General features: G+C 42.3%; 1 protein-coding gene across 1 annotated transcript; it reads left to right on the top strand.

Annotated features, from left to right (window-relative positions):
• The first annotated feature begins 1,712 nt into the window (after window positions 1-1,712).
• Window positions 1,713-15,989, top strand: LSM11 (LSM11, U7 small nuclear RNA associated). The gene is made up of 4 exons (XM_028106612.2): window positions 1,713-2,184; window positions 7,969-8,108; window positions 10,009-10,092; window positions 10,558-15,989. Exons 1-4 carry the CDS (start codon window positions 1,746-1,748, stop codon window positions 10,966-10,968), a joined length of 1,074 nt encoding a protein of 357 aa, XP_027962413.1. The 5' UTR covers window positions 1,713-1,745; the 3' UTR covers window positions 10,969-15,989.
• Window positions 15,990-22,024: the final 6,035 nt, after the last annotated feature.

The raw sequence follows: 22,024 nt of genomic DNA, 5'->3' as shown, positions 1-22,024 counted from the left end.
TTTTGTATATATGTGTCTTTACATAAGCCAGGATAAATGTACCTTCATCACAGCAGTGATTCACAGACTTCTGCATACAAAAATGTACTTGGAATGCTTGTTTTAAGTGCTATTCCAGCCTCCACCTCTCCCCCTGTGAAGATCTGAGGTTTGCTAATCGGATTTTTAACCAAAAAGGCTTCTGCTGCCTATGGTGGGTGATACATGGCACTTTGGGCAACATGGCCCTCAGTATACTGCGATAGGCCACATGAGGCAATAAGGTAATGTAGCTCCTGACTGGCCAGTGTAACATAATGGTAAGTAAATGGATAGCATTATATGTCAAAATTTATATAAATTATATAGGTATCAATTATATAGATAAATTTAAACATAGGCATTAAAGTACAGACTTTCAGGACAAAACCACCCAAAGAAATGTGCTTCCTGTGGGTGCTGTAATACTACCAAGGCTCAATTTTGTCATAAGATAGGGGGACGAACACTTAGTCATTGAACTAGCAGCAGTTTGCAGCTTTGTTTATTGTTTGGGCAGAAGTTTTGAGCAAAGCAATAGATGTTTAATAGTCCTACCATAACTAAACCCGTAGTGCTCTTAGGAACCCCTTTTGATGGCTTTTCTTTGTTGCAGCATGTGTTTCCAGTGTTTCACAGTTGTGTATTAATTTTCGTCTTGCTTTCTAAGGTAGAGAATAGCATTTTCTTGGGCTTTCCAAAGCTTAAAGAAGTGTTAAAACAAGAAAGAGCTAGTATAGAATTAACACTAGTTGATAGTTTGGGAGAGTGGTGGCAAGGAAGGTGATTTGTATGACTTGTAGGTAACTGGAAACATCTTGGCTGTGCTGGATTAGGGGGTAATATCTGGCCTTCTGTATAGACTTTCATTTTAATATCAAAAAGCAAAAATGTTTTGCTGAAGATGCTGTGTTCATGCTAAAAAAATAAGTGGTACAACCAGGTCTTGTAAATCTTCATCATCCTGGCTTCCAAGGGCTGTTTTCCTAGTTTCCTCCACTTGCCTAAGCAGTGCTCGGAAAATCAGTGATACAATGAATTTTTTTTAATACTAAGGTCGCTGTGGTATTAATGCAAATTACTTTTTGCATAGGGTGTCGGAAATGGAGGACTGGGATCCAACCATCCTTCATTGTCTACTTAACCAATACTAGCTAACATAGTTTCATTGTCTACTTAACCAATACTAACTAGCTAATAGAGCATTTATATGCTCTCTATGCAGTATCTCTTCATTCTTAGGAGAATTCTGTAGGTTAGGTAGTATTTCTATCACATTTCAGGTGATAATGTAAAGACCCAAAGAAGCGAAATAATTTGAGCCCAGGTAGACTAACCCCCAGTGAGACTCGGATGAAAGCAGATTGGGACTGCCCTCTTCCAGCCTCTTCCCATCAGCTCTAGCTAGGAGTGTACTGCAGTTTGAGAGCAGAGAAACGCCTAGGGAGGCTTGTTAAAATGCCAATTCCAAGATCCACCCCCGGGGAATCTGGAGTATTACCAAACACCCTAAGTGATAATGATATACATGGGGAAACACTGCGTTCAAACAGATTATAATCTGTTTTCCGAGCGCTGTGGCGGGCCGGCGGGGTTGAGCGCGAACAGATGCTGCCCTCCGGCGGTCGCGCCGGCGCAGTGCAACCCCAGGCTGCGGCTGCGCAGTGCCGCCCTCTGGCGGCTCCGCTCCTTCTTCCCATCGGCCTCGGCTTGCGGGCCTTTCAAACATGGAGGAGCGGGAGCGGGGGGCGAGGTCGGCTCTCGCCGGGAGCCCCGCGCGCCCGCCCAGCCCGCGGCTGGATGTCAGTTCTGACAGCTTCGACCCTCTGCTGGCCCTGTACGCGCCCCGCCTGCCGCCCATCCCCTACCCCAACGCACCCTGCTTCAACAACCTGGCCGAGTACGAGAGCTTCCTCAGGACCGGGGTTCGGGGCGGCGGGCGCGGGCGAGCGCGGGGCGCGGCCGCGGGCTCAAGGGTCCCCGTCGCCGGGCTCTCAGCCAGAACCCGTCGTCGCCAGGACGCCCCCGCTCCAGACCCTGAGCGAATCCAGCGCCTCCGTCGCCTCATGGTGGCCAAGGAGGAAGGGGACGGGGCCGCCGGGACGCGCCGGCGGGGTGCGGGTCGGAGCAGGAAGGCGCCGCGCAACGTGCTCACGCGAATGCCCTGTGAGTCCGGCGGGGGAGGACGGGGCGGGGCGGTGGCGGGGGGGGGGGGAGGGACGAGGGCCCAGCCGGCTGCCCGGAAGGTGGTGGCCCACGGGGTGTTTGCAGGGTGCTAGGGGCTTGGCGCAGGTTCGCACGCGTTAGGGGGAGGGTCTTGGTGAAGATTGCGGAGCTAATCCGCCACCGTGAGGAGGTTCTGCTTGAGTCCTGTGGATAATGGGGGCGTGGGGAGGGTCTTCTGGAGTAATCAAAGGTCTGCTTGAGCGGGGAGGTGGGGGTGGAGAGTGCTAAGGCTGTAGAGGTTATAAGGAGCCACGGGAGGGGTCTGCGTGGATAACGGGTGTAGGTCCGCGGAGGTAGCTGGGTCCGTGGAAGTGGCTACGGAGGTGAAGAAGGGTCTGCAACGAGGGTCTGCGGGTGTGATGGGGATCTGGAGAGGTGGTGGGGCCCTGGAGAGGTGGTGGGGCCCGGAAACGGGACATCACAGGGAGGATCTGCGGAGGTGATGAGAGGTCTTAGGGACCACAGCCAGAGGGGAGGGGTACAGCCAATATTAAGGAAAGGAGAGTGTTTGGTTAGTGGGATTGGGGATGATGGGACGGAGTGTGGGGAGATCTATCTGTTCAGTTAGAATAGGGAACATAATCGCATAACCCCTGCACATTAAGTGACAGCTCCTTCCAGGGTGCTTATAGGAGAAGGGCTACTGGGTCTTGATACACATATGTTTGCATTACCAAGTCACAAGTGCTGGAATGCAGCAGGGACAAATGCCACTAAAACCCAGACACTGTTTCACAGCCACTCTCCCAGGATGGGTGCAGGAGTGTGTCTGTCAGGCTAACATTACCATATGCACAGGTTATTTTAAGTTCTGAAGGTGTAAATGACACAAGGAAATCTCTTGGAGCTTCCTAATAGATCCTTAGAGTAAAGCTGTAAACAGGGAAGGTTGCTAATGTGTGAGTTAGGTCTTAAACAAATGGAGTAAAAACAGCCCAGGGTTATGTCTTTTGTCATCTGGCAAGCATTTCTGACATCTGCCAGTGAACACAATGACCTAGTTAGCCATTCAAAGCATCTGTATCCTGATAGCTAAATTGTAACATTATTAAATCACTGTTTTTAGAATAGAGGGTTGTCCGAAGCAAGGGAATATTTTGTTTCATTCCTAGACGTGTTTATTAAGAGAGAAACATCCTGAAAAGCTGTGTGCTGTTAGATGTATCTTTGTCAGATCATTTACTGTGACACACAATGCCAAAGCCTTCTTTCCAAAGCTAGGGTGCCCGCCAGCTTGCTTGTGCAACAGTAACACAAAGATAAAGTATGCATGTTCCTAAAATAAGAGCAGTTTGGGAGACCTTATTGCCACTATCAGATCTTGGAAATGCACTCCAAGTGTCAGATTGTAACATTTATTTCCGTTTTGCCAGTTGTTGTTTTGCTACAGATTGTCAAGGGAAAGACATATTTCTTTGTGGGAGTGGTTTTAGCTTTACCTATGGAGCACTCTGCTATATTGGTATGACAGAGCATGAAAACCAGCTTTGTTGATTTCCAATAATTAAATATATGCCTGGAATCAAGATCTCAGAATGTGCCATAGGCATTGAAAATTTTAATCACATCACTAGAAACAGTTGAGTGTACATGATAGAGATGGGTAGACATCACAGAGAACTGATGAGCTTCAGAAAGCAAGAAGAGTACAGGGGTATCTGGATGTCTCAGTTGAGCGTCCAACTCTTGATTTAGGCTCAGGTCATGATCTCAGGGTTGTGAGATTCAGCCTGAGTCCTGCCCTGCCTTGGGCTCCCCACTCAGCAGGGAATCCGCTTCTCTCCCTCTCTCTCCCTCTGCCCTTCCCCCTGCTCACGCACACTCTCTGTCTCTCTAAAATAAATAAATGAATCTTTAAAAAACAAAAAGGAAGAAAGCAAGAAAAGTACAGAAGCAAGGGTGAAGATTAAATTTATTCAGAAAGAGTTCCTAGAAGAGATTGGCTTCAGGTCTCAAAGTTAATTTAAGGAAGTGCATGGTTGAGGATAACAGTAATTATTTAATAGGCTATTGAGGTATAATTTACACATAACAAAATTCACCCCTTGAAAATGAGTTTTGACAAATGTATAGTTGTGAAATTACCACCACAATTAAGATACAGAACAAATCATCACCCCAGAAAGTTCTCTCATGCCCCTTTTTAAGTCAAGAGACAATTTTATTGTTGCTAATTGTGGCTACTGTTATTTAGCTGGTAAGTGCTGTGCACTTGCCAAGCCCTTTAGATGCATTTTATCTTATTTTACTTTTAGATACTACTTTACAAATGAGGTCCGCTGAGCTTAACTACTTGCCCAGGTTCACATGGCTAGTTAGTTTGCATCTGAGACTTAATGCTGGGTTGTCCAACTCCAGGGCCTGTGTGCCAGGGCAATTATGCTAATCTCAGGTAAGGGAAGAGGGGAGTACATTCTAAAGTCTCATTTTTCTTTGCTTGCTTCTTAAGAATGGTGTGTGGAGGGTGCCACATAAGTGAGGCAGAAAGGTGTGTGTCTAGAGCAATGAGAACTGAATTTGGGTCCAGAGAAGGATTTGTTAAAAACACTTTGAAGACCAAAGAGTTTCTCTTTGACTTTGTTGATAGATAGTGGGAACCATCGTGTATATTCTTAAGCGAGAAAACTTTTAGGGCAACCTTTCTAATAACTTACTTTCTAGTGGTAAAGTGTATTTGGGGAAGTGTAGACCACAGACTCAAGGGTTTGACTGCTGGCTTTTTTAGTTTTGAACACTGGCTCCTGCACTTTCTATCTGTTTTACAGTAGGCAAGTCACTTAAACTCTTTGGGGCCTCCGTTTCCTCATCTGTAAAGTGAGGACAGTAATAGTATCTACCTACAGTTGTTAGTTGTTAGTTAAGCTAGTTAACCCATTCATAGCTCTTACATGTAGGGAAATTCTCAATGAATCTTAAATGTCACTGTGATTGTTGTAGATTATTGTTGTGGTTATTGTTTTAGACTGTCATAATTAAAAACTTCAGGTCAGGATGTATATATACCCTGCCTGTATTGGGTGTTGGCTCAGCTGTTTACTAGGTAAATAACCTTGAGAAATTGTTTAAGTAAACATTTCTGAGCCTTATTTTCCTCCTATTCCTCATATATAAATATTTCCACCCTATTTCCTCATATATAAAGTGGGGCAAAATAATAGTATCTATTGTGTTATAGTGTTAAAGTTGTGAGGATTAAATAAAATAACATGCATAAAGTTAAACTTACCCCAAGGCCTGGCTCATACCGAGTGCTCAGTAATTGATGATAATGATGGTGTCAGGGATGATGTGAGGGGAACTGGGAGACTAGACTAGACAGATAATAAGCCAATCATCTGATAAGGCTCTGGACTATATTATTGATTGGAGAAGGAGAAAGGAAAGGGTATGTCTTAGTTATTGAGAATCTATTGTTTGAGCTTAGTGTGGCCACAAGTAGGGAGAAGAATGGAGTTAAGAATGACCTGGCTTTGGAAGGTTGGGGGCTAAGAATAGTGGCAATGGAGAAGGAGATCTGGAAGAATAACAATCTTCAAAGATAAGGCATATGTTTTTTTGTTGTATTAAATTTTAGAAGACTGGCTCATATATTCATTTGGAGTTTGTTATGCAGACTGCTGGAAAGAGATCAGAATGTGCATTCTGATTCAGAATGTGGAGCTCATTTTTGCCTTGGCAGTTTGCTGTGATAGGTGGTGCTAGTGTTATATTTTTGATCGCACAAGGAGTGAGGTGATTCCTGGAATTACACCTTATTAAATCTTTGGAAGGAAAAAAAAAAGAGAAAAGTACAGATATGAGAGTTGAAAGACCCGAGTTTATCATTTGTTTAACCAGAATAAGGAAACTGTTGTTACCGTGTGTGTGTGTGGTTTTTCTCTGGTTTGGGGGCTCGGGGGTGGGGGGAAGTAGTACCTCTATTCATTTACAAGTTAGAAAAAGAATGGTGTTTAAGAAAAGAATGGTCTTTCCACTGTTGGTGGAAACACATGCAGGGGTGAGGGGAAGCAGGGAATGTGTATAGCCAAGGAAACTGATTCAGGCAGTATGATCAGTTTCTAAGAAATTGAATTATAGAGACTTATTCCTGAAATGAATCTAGAAGATAACTAGTCTAACCTCGTTTTATGAATAAGGAAGGAAACTCAGACTTGTGGAGAAAAAGTTACTCAAACATTCAAAGAATTTCAAAATACGCTATTGCTAGAGCAAGGGTAGATGATGAAGATCAGACCAAGGTGCTTATGTTCCTTTCCAAGGCCTCTGTTTCTGCCACACTGCCTTCAACTGTGCCTTCTTGCTAAATTTTCAATCTGAAATAAACTCCTGCTTCTCATCTGCTAAGTTACTTTCTTCAAAGAGGATTTTCTTTTATTAATTTATCAGTGCCATCATTTATAAGCTGACCTATGAGTGAGGGATAAGGAGGTACAGAGTAACCTGCTCAGTCATTCAGACTGGAGTGCAGGACTGTTGTTGTCTTTCATGCCACCAGAAAGAAAACAAATCTTTTTTGTGTTTACTATTGATAGCAATAATCAATCTCGAGACTTTCGCCTTGCAAACTTGGGAGGGAAAGACTGAGACTGTGTATGTGTGAGTGTGAGTGTAAGAGTGTGTGTGTGTGTGCACATGTGGTTTTCTTTTGGAAGGTTTTACATAGTATAGCCATCATATCGTGAAGGCTAAGTTTACGTGGAGTAATAAAAATAAAATTCATCCCTCTTCCCAAGCTCTGAAAAAAAGATCCATCATAGTAAAGACTGCAGTTTATAGTCCCAGCATTCTTCCCATGAATTGTCCTACTCTTTTTATGTGATGCTTATCAGCAATCTCATAGGAGCCTAATGCCTAGCAGGTGCCTTTGTATCAGCCAGGCTTGGAATGCAACCAGGTCTCTAACTTCTACTTTAAAGATGATGTACATTGGAATCCAGTGGCTCCAGAGAGCTTAGGCATGGAGGGTCTTCAGATGGGCGGCCAAAAGTTCATTCTCTCTTAGTGGACTGCACATATTTAAGGGCAGGTGTGTTACATTGTTTGTTTCCTTTAAACATATGAACAAGTTGTTTGGTTTTGGGTTTTTTTGGTAAAGAGTGAAGCTGGATATGTGGTTCATGAGAATTATCCTTAAAAAACTTGTCTTGGGACACCTGGGTGGCTCAGTCGGTTAAGCTTCTGCCTTTGGCCCAGGTCATGATCCCAGAGTCCTGGGATTGAGCCCCACATCGGGCTCCTTGCTCAGCAGGGAGTCTGCTTCTCCCTCTGCCTGCCACTTCCCTGGCTTTTGCTTGCACGGTCTCTATCTCTCTCTGACAAATAAATAAATAGTCTTAAAAAGTTATCTTACCCAGATACAAAACTGAGAAGAATTTTGCTGCTGATGTGTACATTTAATGTGGGGTTTTTCCCAGAAAAACATTTTTAAATAATGGTGCATCTTAGAATCAATGACATCATAGAACGCAGGATATACGAGTAGTGAAACATTTGGGTGATAGCCGAACGTACCCTTTATCTCCATTCTGGTGGAATCTTGCCTTATTTCAGTGTATGTTGTCTGTACTAGTTATGTTGCCCACTGGGCCTTCCTGTTTCCATAGTGAGGTTGCCACTGCACCATGTTGCCTAATGTTGCTGGAGATGGTTGGGTGGTCTTGGTTGTTAATTCTGGGAATGAGAGCAGATGTTCATGCTATGCTTACTGTTTTTGTCTTGTTTCAGTGCATGAAGGCAGCCCTCTGGGTGAGCTCCATCGTTGTATCCGGGAGGGAGTGAAGGTGAATGTTCACATCCGCACTTTCAAGGGTCTTCGGGGCGTCTGTACAGGCTTTCTCGTCGCATTTGACAAGTTCTGGAATATGGTAATTAAGCCCTTCTCAAGGGGTTGGAGAACCTCCTAGGGATTAAATCTTTTCTATGTCTAAATGACCTGAGTAACCTTATTTAGGAAAACCTATAGAATAACTTCCCAGAAGAACTAGAATTTTTGCATTCTCCTGGCCAACAACAAAAGAGTACTTTCTATTGCTTCCTTTTCTTTAAAGCATTGGCTTTCAACCAGGGTAGTTTTGCCCTTCTCTCCTTCCTAGGGATAATTGGCAATGTCTGGGGACATTTTTTTAATTGTCACAACTGTGGCATGGGGTATTATTGGTATCTAATGGGTAGAGGCCAGAGGAGTTGCTGCACATCCTACAATACACAAGATAGCCCCCCAACAACAAAGAGGTATCTGGTCCAAAATGTCATTAGTGCTGTGGTTAAGAAACCCAGCCATAAGGAATAATTATTTATTTCAGCGGTTTAGTAATTTTATATCAATTTCCTACTGACCATTCTTTCATTCATTTCAAAATACTTACTGATTTTCCACTTTGGCTGGTACTTTACCAGTACTAGGTACAGAAATTTCAGAAAGGAACTTTCACGCTACAGTTTTGGGAAGATAGATGAAGATAGAGGGGAAGCCGGCATACTAATAAGTAAGGTACTTTATATGGTGTTTCCTTATGAAGGAAATGCGCCCCCACTCTCCTAGAGGCTTACTGCCTGCTTACTAGACATTTGTAGGCGTGAACAGACATTATAGCACAACTACAATATGAGGCAGTTAAAACAGAAACACCAGGCTTTCTGGTGTTTCTTTTTCATATGGTCTTCCATCTCCAACTTTTCTTTTTCCTGTGTTTTATCTTCATCCATGCATTCTCCTAGATGAGTATAGTAGTTGCTGCCATTTATTAAGCACTTAGCATTTGCTGGATAGTGTACTAAGGGTTTATCTCAATGAATGAGGTTTACTATTCCATTTTACAAATGAAGAAATTGAGGTTAGAGATACTGAATGATTGGCCCAAATTACCCTGTTAGTAAGTGGAGGTCCTAGAACTTTATTCCAGGTCTTTCTGACTCCTAAAATCATGTTTTCAACCACTGTGCAATCAGAAGACCTGGATTTGAATCCTAGCTTTACCACTTGGTAGTTGTGTTACTCGAGGCAAGATAATTTCTCTGAGGCCCACTTTTCTTATATCTAAAATGTAGGGAAAAGTACTTTACTGTTAAAATTTTACCTTTGAAGGAATAGTATTTAAGAGAACATCTTTGCTATGATAGTCATAATAATGATCCTGTCAGTTTTTATTTGTAGGGTGAGTTATACTTTTCAAATTTATTTATCATACATGATCTCATTTGATCCTAAATAGCTATCCTATGAGGTTTATCTCTCAGAGACAAAAATTCAACAATTCTGTATATAACCCTGGTTGTTAATACCAGTTCATTGTTGTCATAAGACCTAGAAAATGAGGAGTGAAAAGAAGCAGTAGAATAGTGTTTCCTCAAAGTGCAGCCTAGGGGCATCCTACATCACAATCATGGAGTTTCTGGTTAAAACAGAAAATTCCTGGGCTTTATCCCAGACCTACTGAGTCAGCATAACTAGGAAGTAGCTTTGGATTTATATTTTAATAAGCTTCCTAGATACTTATGCACACTGAAATTTAAGAACCTCTACCAAGCATTTGTAAAGGCCCCTTACCATAGACAAAACCCATATTATATGGTGGTAGCAGCTTGGAAATCTTACTCAGGGTGCCAGGTATTACCATTTTTTTCTGCCCAAGAGTGGAGTCACTTGTTAAGTTTCGTTCTGCTAAATGAGATGTTTATTCTGCTTTTTAAATTTTTTCCTGGTAGCTGTAAAAATAATATTTTTAATTCTGCCAAATTTTTTTCTCCTTTGGGCTGTTTCTCTAGGCACTTACCGATGTGGATGAGACCTACCGAAAACCTGTTCTAGGCAAAGCGTATGAGCGGGATTCTTCATTGACTCTCACTAGGGTAGGCTGTTTCCCCTGACTTCCTGAGTACCCAGTGTGCTTTCCAAGCTTAGAAATGGAGATCACTGAGCCTGGTGAACAGGTTTTCCTAGTGGGAGAGCTCATTTGCTGTCCACTATGTATGCCTGGACCAAGATCTTCATTAGTCTCGCTTCTCATGCATTCAGCTTATCACAAATGAGTCTGTGCTTTTGACCTGCATAGTATTTGAGCAACAGGTTACCTCTTATAACCTTAAAAGTCTTTCCATTTTATACCACAGAAAAAAGCAGGTGCCTTTTCTCTTGGCATTATTGATTTATCTGTATTATGGCTACACACAGATGATTTATTACTAACTTTTTAAAAATTGCACAGCAAGGAGTCTATAAAACCTAATTAAGCAATCTGGTGTTTTTTTCTATATTGAAAGAGGGATGTTGAAGGCTAAAGAGAAGGCTGATATTTATGATTGCTTTCCTTATAGCTGTTTGATCGTCTAAAACTTCAAGATTCCTCCAGAAAGGAAGCAGATTCTAAGTCTGCAGTTGAAGACTCCACTCTGTCCAGATATTCCCAGACATCTACTTGGAAGGTGGCTTCAGTGTGGGGAAGAGAAGATACTGACCGGGGCTCACGCAGGCGCTCCCGCTCCGTCCCTTCTTCCCTGCAGGCGTCTGCAAGGGAGGAGTCCAGGTCAGAGATGTCAGGGAGGACTACACGGACAGAAGGGTCAAGTGCAGGGGGTACCTTTTCCAGGGCTACCACCCTTTCCAGGGGCCAGCCCCGTAAGAAAAAGCGAAAGCCCAAAGTGGATTACCAGCAGGTATTCACTCGACACATAAATCAGATTTTCATTAGAGGCGAGAATGTCCTCCTGGTTCATCTTGCACAGTGACCAGCTCGGCCTCACTGGAGCTTTGGTTTTTAGAAATAAAATGCATGAATTGCTGCTATGCTGTATAATAGTATCCCAGTGAAACTCTGAGTTGGAATGATTCCCTCTGGTCCTGCATGTGCAGAGCATAGAGCCAAGCTCCAGCCCTCTGGAAGATGAGCTCCCTCAAGGGGACACAGGCCTTAGGAGGGTGGGTATTTGCATTAATATCAAGTCAGAAGCTGTACAGAGGAAACAACATGCATCTTATTTGGTGTCATGCTCGAGTTTAGACACTCAAACCAAATATCAAATCTTCATTTGAATTAGGGGTCATGGTATGAATTAAATTCATCCCACAGATACTAAAAGGATGGGAGGGAAAAAACACCTCAAAAAATGATTTCATTTCTAAAAGCTAGTGCCCTAAGTACTCATGAATTTGATTCTAAGAGTAGCAATATAAATTTCCCTGTAGTCTTGTACCCCCAACTTGTAACTGACCTTGGAATTTTGCTCTACACCATTCTCTTTTGATCCAGAAATGTAATTTATTACCTTTGAAAATCTATAAAACTAAGAAAGCTACCACCTTATGAAAGAGTAAAATTTGGATAGCTGGTATGCTCAAAGCAACCAACAATGAATATTCTCTTTTACCCCTCTCATTATTTAAAGGGATACAGGACTTCAGCAGTCTTCCCCACTTAGTAGAGGTAGCTTCTGAGAATGGCAAGCCAGATGGGACTAGAAGATGCTCACGAGGTGGCTTCTTGTCCTTCTCTCACTTCTGTGGCATGGTGCTAGTGCATGTACCCAGTGTATTGCCCTTCTGTATATGTAGTGTGAACTGTTCCATGAGCTTTATGGCAGGTGACTATGACCTTCATATCTGGCTTCAAAGAGTTCTGCAGGAACTCAGTAGTACGTATGCATCACATGGTTGAGAGTTCCCTTTCCGGTTAGGGCTGGCCTGTGTAGACTAACTTTCAGAATGGTATTTCCATGAAACAGGAATGGTAGTTTTATTCCCTGGTGTCATGCCGAAGAGGTTCTTACAGAGTACAGTGGGTGGCATCTCTAAGGGACACTTTACTCACAGCCTGGCTTGAGTAATGAGAACACTGTAGCACCCTCTGATACTTCTACTTGAATCATAATATATGCTTTTTCAGTCACTAGTACAGAATAGGCTACATCTAGACACAGACTGTTAGGCAATATTGATTTTTTGTTTTGTTTATATTTGGTTTTATTTTAGAATAACTTATGTTCAAAGTGGGAATAAGAAATAGCTAACTAGGGCGCCTGAGTGGCTTAGTTGTTGAGCGTCTGCCTTCGGCCTGGGTCATGATCCCAGGTTCCTGAGATCGAGCCCCACATCGGGCTCCCTGCTCAGCAGGAAGCCTGCTTCTCCCTCTCCCACTCCCTCTGCTTGTGTTCCCTCTCTCGTTGTGTCTCTGTCAAATAAATAAAATCTTAAAAAAAAAAAAAAGAAATAGCTAACTAGTTAAAATGTTTGAAAAGAAAATTCCCTGCTGTAATTTTTCTGTAACTTAGGTAAGCCTTCTGAGAAGCAGGGTGAATAATGTTGAGGGAGTTAGGACACCTGGTCCTTCTGCTAGCTGGGCCACTGGCTTGTCATGCAATGAAAGGAGAGCAGACTTAACCCCTCCGTGCCTCAGGTTTTCCCATCAGACACCTACCTCACAGGGGCACTGAGACAAAGAATTTATGTCTCTAAACATATTTAAGTGCCATGAGTAACTTTTACTAACTATACTTCATAGCTTGGTAAGAGTTCTATGTCTTATGAGCAAGGTAGGTGCTACATGTGAAAGTCATCTCCGTAGGTGTCATAATTATGAACTTGTCCTCAGAAGGCAGTGGTATCTTCAGGAACTGTTTTCCATAATCCATTCCTTTCTCCTAAAGGACAATGGAAGTTCTTAGAAGACTATCCTCAATAAAAGAAGAGTAACGTTTCTTTGCTGCTTCCCTCACATCCCAGGCCCACCCCTTTTCTGTTCATCGTCAGAAAGAATTCCCCTTTCCCCTGAACTTTTCAAGGGGTTTGTATGGTAGTACCAAAGGGACAATGCACATCTAAAAATGACACATCCCCAAAGGGGAATTGTGGAAGATGTTTTGTTTCGTTTACTTGTTTTTATTTTAAAATGCATTGTAAATATTCCTCTTTAGAGCCATATCAGATAGAATAAACATTTAGAGAGGTTCCATGTTACAAAGTCAAGCAGTTATCTTTGGAATCTGCTCATCTAAATCCTCTTCTAAATAGTATGTCTAAAATCTCAGTTCCTCAGTTAATAGTTACCTTGTTTAATCATCAGGCACCCCTGCCTCTACCTCTTTACCAGTCTTTCCTGTTAGATGTCCTCCTCTGTTGCCCTTCTGTCCCTCAGCTAGAAGCTGCAGTAGATACCAGGTTTTCCCAATAAAGTAAAAGTTTGGTATCAAAAGGAACATATCAGTTTCCATTCATTTTAGTGCCTGACTAAATCTAACGTGATTTATTTTAAACACATGCTGCATTTTCATGTTTGTATATAATTTTCATATGTCCAGATAATGATTGGTTTGCTACTTTTCTGTCCAATCTAATAATTCTGGCTCTGAAAATTATTTTAAGCTCATGTGATTGTTCTGATGTGCCCATATGCCCCCATTTGTTGGTTTGGTTTGGACAGTGATTCTAGGATGAATACTATTTAGTAAATGTGCTGTTTTGTACAAAGTATGACAGTTCTTTTTCAGGGAAGTCAACTTTTAAAATTATTGCCTTTTCTTTATTATTGTAGAAATTTTTCAAAAGGAAGAAAAAATTGGTTCTAATAACCTGTGTGCTGCTCAAAATATGTCATCACCTAGAACATTATAATAAGTTGCTATGAAAATAACTGAAGTCTTCCTCAGGAGAAGGAAAGAAAAAGAGAAAGTAACAGCCAGAATGGTAGAGTTCTGGAGGCCCCCACGAGCTCACTTGAGGGGGGCCCTACACAGCTGAAATGCAACAAAACTGGTTTCTGGCATTCTCCAGGGATTTGGGCTTAGGACAATTGGTAGGAATAGGACTTACTTTTGAACATCCAATTTGGGTTCTTCACACAATCTCTAGACATGGGAATCTGTTTCCAAGACAGTTCATGGGGTGTACCTGTGCCCTTCTCAAGGTCTTCTCAGGAGCACTGAGCAACGGGAGATGTGGTTTCATACCCAGAATGATTCCATGTGCCATTCTTTGTACACAGAGGTGATTCTATGCCTCTACCACCAGGAGAACTTCAGCTTTACATTGTTTGTTCCAGTACTTGGGAAGCATTTATGCTCCGTTCAGAGACCATCTTATGATGGTGGGCCATTTGTGAGATGGTTAGCCAGCGTTAGCAGTGTCTAAGGCAGATGGCTTTAGACTAGTCGGCTCCTTGTTCTCTGTGCATGGTGCATATCAAGTCAGAAAGCCTAGAAACCATTCGCATTAAAGTCTAGATGCATGAGCATCCTTGCTCTGAGTTGTTAGTGGGTCAGGAGGGGCTTCATCTCTCCTTGTGGTAAAATTATCCAGGAGTACCTTTAGAGATTGTCAAGGCATGAACTATGAGCTGTCTTTAATCCTCAGAAGCTGTGTACAGAAGTCAAGGTATACCACTTACCCCTTGAGAGAAAAATAGAACCCTAACTTGATGCTGAGGGGTTTTGTATTTCTATTTGCACTATCCCCATAGCCACTGACATGGGCAAAATCATGAAATAGAATTGATTCTGTAAATTTTCTCTTAATTTTTGCCTTTAGGAAAAATTAAAATTCTTCAAAGACAGTTAGCTGTCACTGGTGCTTCCCCAAAGCTTTCCCATTTGTATGTATTTTTTATGAATGAAATGGTTGCTACAGGAAGGCCAAGGTTCACCTAGGAGTATCATGGTATAAATATAATGGTTTAGCAACTGTTTTAATTTTTCTTTTCCTGTGCCAGATATAGACTACAATCAACTGCTTTTCAGTAGCTTCTGTTCACCAGCCTATGTGTTCCTGGGCAGTAACTCCCAGATGCTTTTCTTAGTGATTATAAAGCAAGAAAATCTTATCTGGGCCTATATTGCAAAGGTGGGTGGTCTACTTTCTGGTAAATTGAATTGATGGATTTTAGATAAGCCTTTGGGGTTCCTGTCACTGGTTCCTGGGCTCTGAGGAAGGGTTGCACCTCTTTTACTCTGAGTGTTTTGAGTATTTTTCAAGTGTTTGTAAGTTCTCTTACCCTCCTCTAATAAAAATGAAAGCTATCTGTCAAGGAATGGCTTTGGATGGTTCAGAGATCTGGGGGAAAAGAAATAAGTACACCTGAGACATTCAGTTGGTCTTTTATTTATTTAGAATGAAAAGTAGTTTGATAAGCTCCCAGACTTAGTGCTGCTTTAAAAACACTCTCTGAAAAGATGGCAACTGTCCCTCAGGAAAGCCATAAAAGCTACTCCCAATACATCGCAATTGCTTTTGATTTTTAGTCCTTTGGAGCAAATGTCTGATGTTATGTTTTTAGAGCTGTGGGGGGAAAATGTCTAAACAGTTTTAGGGGATAGTATTGAAATGATTATCTGGCTGAATTATGTGTGAGCTAGATTCTAGGGCAGCTGTCCAGGTCTTTTTCTGTTGTCCTGACAGTAACACAGGTAGTGAGCCGTGTCTTAAAAAGTGATTTGCTTATTTCCTACTGACATCTAAAGACATTAGCCTTCTGTTTGGCAACCCTGGGGATGCCCCTCTGCACCGTGACTTATTAATGTTTTTTTAGACAAGGCTAACCTGGACGACTCTCTGTATTTCTAATTTCAGTATTCATATACCAGCTGCTAAAAGAATAAACCATAACTTATAATCTTGTCTTGAAATTACTCCTAATTGTGAAGTTCACCTAAATTCTTCATGTTTAGGGAGGATTGCTGCTAGTAACGTCAGTTTGCAGTGTTCTGCTTTAGGTATGTGTCATATGGGAGTCTGGAATCTGTAATAAATATGATTGTATTAATGTACTGACTGCTTTGTCTGCTGATTTTGAGGGGTGACGGAGGGGAGGAGGCATGGGAGTCTATGACCAAGTGAAGACACACCTAGAAAGTTAATGCGTTTCAAGCCTTCTGCCATCTCATTGTTGTAACCTTGTACCTTTTCTTTACCAAAGCACACATATCTATATCAACTCTCCTTGTGTGGCTTTGTTCTTCCATGTGTATTAGAAGCTCATGCTTAGAAAAGGAACTTGGCCCACATTGTGAATTATCTCTTCTAAACTCCGAGCAATGGTATTTGCCCTGTGAATTTGTTCTACCTAATAGCTCACTGGCATAAACCCCCTCTCTTCGTGATCTGCTAAGATCAACCTTCACTCTGCTCCCTCTGAGGGTTTGACCACATTTGACTAGTTGATCCTCACATGGCTCCGGAAACATTTGAATTTGTCACCAGCTTCCCTCTGTGCATGTACAAGGAAGTTGAACTGCCCCAAGATTTGCCACGTGAATTACTTGATCTCCTCTGTGTGCTTCTAGAACTGAGTGACCTGGGTAAGGTAGACAAAAATCACACTGATACTTAGAGAGGGAAAACTCAAGTTAACTGTCAAGACCCAGTTCCCCACTTTCAAAGAATATATTAAGCTGGGCTTAGCTGACATACAAGAAATTTCTGACCACTACAGTGGAGGGAAGGGAGGCAAGACCCACATGCTCTAATTCTTCCCCTTGCTTGTTTGTTTTGTATCTCAAAGACTTCTGATTAAATGAGAATGTCCTCATTAATCAAAAAAAGGCAGAACCGTCAGCTAGCTTGACATTTAAAATGTACAGTGACAGTTAAATATTGGCAGTGGGATGGAAGCCAGTGGAATGAGAGATATCTATTATCTTTCCCTAAGCTTCCTGGATTCCAATGGCAAGGACAAAAAGTTTATTGCCCCACCACATTCTTTCCTGAATAGAAGTGAAGCGCTCTTCAGTCTGCTCAGCTCCCGCTAGGTGGCAGTGGGTTAAAGAGAACTGCTAAACCGGAGGCCCCAGAAGGACTTGAGTCTCCTGGATCTCCAGTCATGGCTACAATTCATTGTTAAAAGCTCACCAGTCTGAACCGAGATAATCAAGGAGAAACAAGCTATAATCAACCCAAGTGGCAATATAAACGTTTCTTCCCAATATTGGATTTGCCTAATTTGAAGCCTAGGAAACCTGACTGATGGCAATCAGCCAGTGGATGTGCTTGAAGAGTGGTCAACAGCGAGCTTGCCCAGTGTCCCGTGTTTCAGGGGGCTGTCACCGGTCTCACGTCATGGAGTTCCTTGTTTCTTCTCCGCATCTGGTCAGCTCCACCCAGCCTCTTCCCAGCTGCTGGCTAAGGAGTACCCCGGGGAAACAGTCTCGATGCCCCTGTTTCTCAGCAGTTGTCTCACTTTTGGAAACAAGTCAGTTTCACCCAGTGTTGATGCCCGGAAGCCCGCTTGTAAGAAAGGTTTCATCTGTCTTAAGGTTCCATGATCTGAATGGAGTCTCCACTCTGAGACCAGGCAAATATGCTCCTGAGTCAAAGAAAAACTTATAGTAGACACAGAAAAGTCTATTGTTTTAGGCTGGACTCTGGGGGCAGATGGGATGAGTGGGCAGTGGTAGTAAGTCTCTTATAGCACTTAACATCAGGGCCCTCAAAAGACCTTGTCCCCTCTACCTCAAGAAATAATTTCTCAGAAGCCTACAGTAAAGAGGAATACAGAATGTGAAATAATAAATAGGTAAGGTCTCCAAATGAATAAAGATAAGAGTATAATTAAAAACTATATCTCATGCCTTTTTGGACCATGGCAACTTGTACCACGTTTCACTCAATCATGCTATGTGAAGGGGCAGAGGACAGATCAGGCAATAAGAAATACTGTCATTTTTGAGCATTTCAGCCCTGTGCCAAGCATATTATATGCATTACCTTATTTAAATACAACCACCAAGAGAGAAAGATTTTATCCCTCTTACATATGTGAGGCAACTAAAATAAAGTAACTTGGGACGCCTGGGTGGCTCAGTTGGCTAAGCAAATGCCTTCAGCTCAGGTCATGATCTTGAGGTCCTGGGATCACCCTGCTTTGGGCTTCCCTGCTCAGTGGGGAGTCTGCCTCACCCACTTCCCTGCTTGTGCTCTCTCTCAAATAAATAAATAAAATCTTAAACACACACACACACACACACACACACACACACACACACACACACACACACACACACACACACACACACACACACACGCCAGAAAGTAACTTGCCAACATCTCTTTGCTAATCAATGGCAAATTTGGGATACTGTCTAGGTCTGTCTGACTCTTGCATTTATTTTAGCTAGCTGTAACTTAAAAATACTAAATTTCTCAGGCATTGACCAGGAAACTGACAAAGCTGAGTCATCCCCTCCAATTAATCAGAAACCAGAGAGTTTAGTTAAAATATGGTTTGGTGATCTGCTTCCAAGTGTCTTGAGTCCCTTCTGATTCATACTGTTATTTAGGTGGAAGTGAACATATACACAGGGCTTCATGGCTTCCAAAGAGGATGAAGGTGGTGGGCACCCCCAGGGCAGCAGGCCCACTGTGGCTCTGGGAATAGTGGCTACCAAGTGAGCACCAGGAGGTATTTCATCCACCAGTAAGTGTGGCCCTGGAAGGGGTATCGATCCAATAGCCTTGTTAAAAAGCAGATGAGATGGGGTGACGTAGTGGTCTTTCCCAGCTCTTCAGTATGCATTAGAAAGTCTGCTGTCCCTTTCCTTCCAGTGTTCTCCAACACTTGGAAAGAATGCGTTCTCTTGGCCTTGACTATTGTCAAGGCTAAACTATGGACGTGCTAAAGCTACAGAAAAATAAAGATTACTTGAAGGCTTACAGTCTTTCCCCTGAGACCTAAAAGGGGGCACAGGCAAAAATGTTTGGCAAGCTGTCTGTCCACCTTGTAGAATTTCCTTTCAACTTGATAATGTGTTAATTTCCAGAATACAGCAATCCTGGGAGGAGCTTGATATTGTAGCCTCTTGCACTAATTACTTTGGAGCCTCAATTTCCTGATCTCTAGGGATTATCCTATATCAATCCTACCTCACAAGGTTGGTGTCAGAAAGTGCTTGGTCCAGACAGCAAGCACTTAATGTCATTTACACTGTGATGAGCTTGTTGTGAGATGCTTAGTATTCTTTACTTCTCTGTGCTTGCATTCTGTGTCCTGAGACCTGGCCTGGAAAACAGATGGACAGAGCAGAATGCTGTTGTCATCCTTTTTTCTAGCACACAGGTGTTTGAAAGATTGTTCTCAGGCTTCTTGAGTTCTCTGTGCTTTCTTATTTGGCTTTCCCTGGGTTAAAACTTCAGAATATCATCAACTTCTCCACTGCTGGGAGAGCAGTGTGCTCCCCCAGGAATGACATTAGGCTCCACGGGACATTCATTAGTTGGGGTTATGAGAGGACCACAGGGCACTGGAATGGTAATTTCCTACATGGGACCCCAGTGACCCAGAGCGAGCTAGCTCAGCTGGTCTGAGCATGTGGCTAATGAGGGAAGGGTCATGGTTTCACTCCTGTGTGGGCCAATTAGTGTCACGTGGAAAAGCACACTCCTGGGGCATCAGGCAGCAGCCTTACATGCGTGTGGCACTGGTCTCCAGGATGGCTTAGTGTGGCCATCATCACTATCAGAAACTCAACCCAAAGCCTTCATCTTCTTTCTTTTTATTACATAGCGATTGTTTCCAAAACATGGGTCATTTGCAGAGCACTTTCACAATTTTTGTTTTATCCTGCAGACTACTGCTTATTTATTTGGTATTTTTCTATAAATTGACTCACTTTTTAGCTTACACTTAAAAGGAAGCTGTGCATCACTACTATCGATGGCAAGTTGGAAAATTTGCCCTAAATTGAAAGTACACATTAAAAGAAACTTACAACTATTGAAATTAAAATGTTGGTCTTCATACTATCTGCAGACACCTCGTGAGCCACAAGTGATCCATGTACTGTGTGTTAGTAAATGTTGCATTATATAAGCTTCATGTGTTTCATAATACACACACTGTTCCATAATAAAATGGTCACATCAGCAAAAACAATATTATGAAGCAATTGCTTCAGTGCGAAGTGTTGGGATCAGTGACCGGGGAGTTTCACACATGAAGCGATGAAATTATTCTTGCAGGAATTTCAACACCAAAGGTCTTTCTAAATGCTGTAAATGTATAGCTATAAAACCTCAACTCTGAACAAATCCAGAGTTTAATTTACATCTAGCTTTTGCTCAAAAGTCATGGTTTTTGTTCGCACTCTCTACTCACACTGTCATTAACGCTGTGCTTCTTACAGGTCCTTATCATTATCAGCTGTTTTATGATAAACAAAGCACAAATATGCAAAGCAGATGTGTTGAGCACACAACATCTTTGTTCCCCTCCAGTCATGAGCCAGTTCACACTAATCTGCCTAGTTGGCCGGTTCCTTATAGACATCAAATTATAACCAATAGTGGTTGGTGTTGGTAATAAAAATGTATTCCCTAATTAATTGAGCATGTTACATCCAGTCCAGTTATGAAAATGTGCACTGGAGGACAAATACACATAAAAAGATACACACACACACGCCTCTTCAAGGTTGAGAGAGGGCCCAGCCACTTCCATTATTGGAGGCTCCCAATACACTAAAAAAATGAAGAAAGGTCAAAGCCAAGTTGCAAACTTCGTGGTATATTTTAAAAATTCAAGTTGAATGAAATGATAGCTTTCCATCCTCTTTGTGTACCTGTGAGTAGGTGTGTAGCCTCATTTAGAAATAGAACCCCGAGTCTGTATGTGAGGCCTTTGTGAATGTGAAGTCCAGAAGGTTCTCCCTTCCTGCCCTCGTTGGGTTCAAATATACCATAAGGCAGAGCATAACATTTTAGCAACGTAGAAACACAGAGTCATCCACGATGTATTTCCTTCTCCTGTCTCCTCCCTTACCTTGTGGACTCTTGCTAAAACCACTGCTGTTATTTTGGTGCTGCTTGGGTTTCACACTTTTACAGTTTTCTCATCATCCTTGGAAAGCCACTGATTGGTAGCAAGAGGACCAGGCCATTTTGTAAGTGCCAGAACACTTACTTAGATCAGAAAATCAGAATATTAAGAAGCAGGGATGCAGTTATAGTTTCCTTCCACTGCATGTAGACCTGATGAGTACTTTAACCACAAGAAACACTTAATGACCTCACACTTGTGCACGTGTGCACACACACCCACACACGGTACAGAGCAAGGAAAGGACTCCATGCCGTTAACATCTACAAAGTTCAGTGCCCGATTCTTGCTGAAACAGTATAACTGTGTAATAGGGAGTGTTGTGTATGTATTTATGTAAAATAGTATAAAATAGTATTTACTTAAGGATATCTGTTGGGATTCTGTTTGTATGACCTTGTTCTAAGATTGATGCATACTTGTGATCTTTGCCTCTGAGGGCAGAAAGCAATTAGTTCATTTGGTATTCTGTGTGAGAAATCTTAGGCCTATGTACAGCGTCTTCCCTACCCTTGCCAGGTCCAATTATGCCTCAGCTGAGCCCTCTTACCCCTCCTTCTCCCTGGTCCCCAGAGTTCATCTGAGCACATCTGTTGCTCCATGAAAAGTGTTTTGGCAGAAACTTCCCTCTCCTGTGCTGGGAGTCATCTGTCCTCACTGGCTTGGAACTGTTTTTGCTTATTTTATTAAAAAAAAAAATATATATATATATATATATATATAAAATATACACACACACATATATAGACACGTAGACACACATTTATATATCCTTATATATTAATATATATGTGTCATTTTATTTTCTTTTTTAAAGATTTTATTTATTTATTTGACAGAGAGAGACAGCGAGAGAGGGAACACAAGCAGGGGGAGTGGGTGAGGGAGAAGCAGGCTTCCCACAGAGCAGGCAGCCCGATGCGGGGCTTGATCCCAGGACCCTGAGATCATGACCTTAGCTGAAGGCAGATGCTTAACAGACTGAGCCA

The sequence above is a fragment of the Eumetopias jubatus genome, unplaced genomic scaffold, assembly GCF_037043125.1.
Source record: "Eumetopias jubatus isolate StellerSeaLion01/CBP00866 unplaced genomic scaffold, mEumJub1_p1.0 scaffold_5, whole genome shotgun sequence".
In the NCBI taxonomy this organism is placed as follows: Eukaryota; Metazoa; Chordata; class Mammalia; order Carnivora; family Otariidae; genus Eumetopias; species Eumetopias jubatus.
The sequence above is the reverse complement of the archived record's forward strand: the minus strand, read 5'-3'. Positions and strand labels throughout refer to the sequence as shown.

Excerpts from the sequence above, each read along its gene's own strand:
- LSM11 (XM_028106612.2), top strand. The coding sequence starts at position 1,746 with ATGGAGGAGCGGGAGCGGGGGGCGAGGTCGGCTCTCGCCGGGAGCCCC. Across the intron at positions 2,185-7,968 it reads CGTGCTCACGCGAATGCCCT|TGCATGAAGGCAGCCCTCTG; the intron begins GTGAGTCCGGCG and ends GTCTTGTTTCAG. Across the intron at positions 10,093-10,557 it reads CTTCATTGACTCTCACTAGG|CTGTTTGATCGTCTAAAACT; the intron begins GTAGGCTGTTTC and ends CTTTCCTTATAG.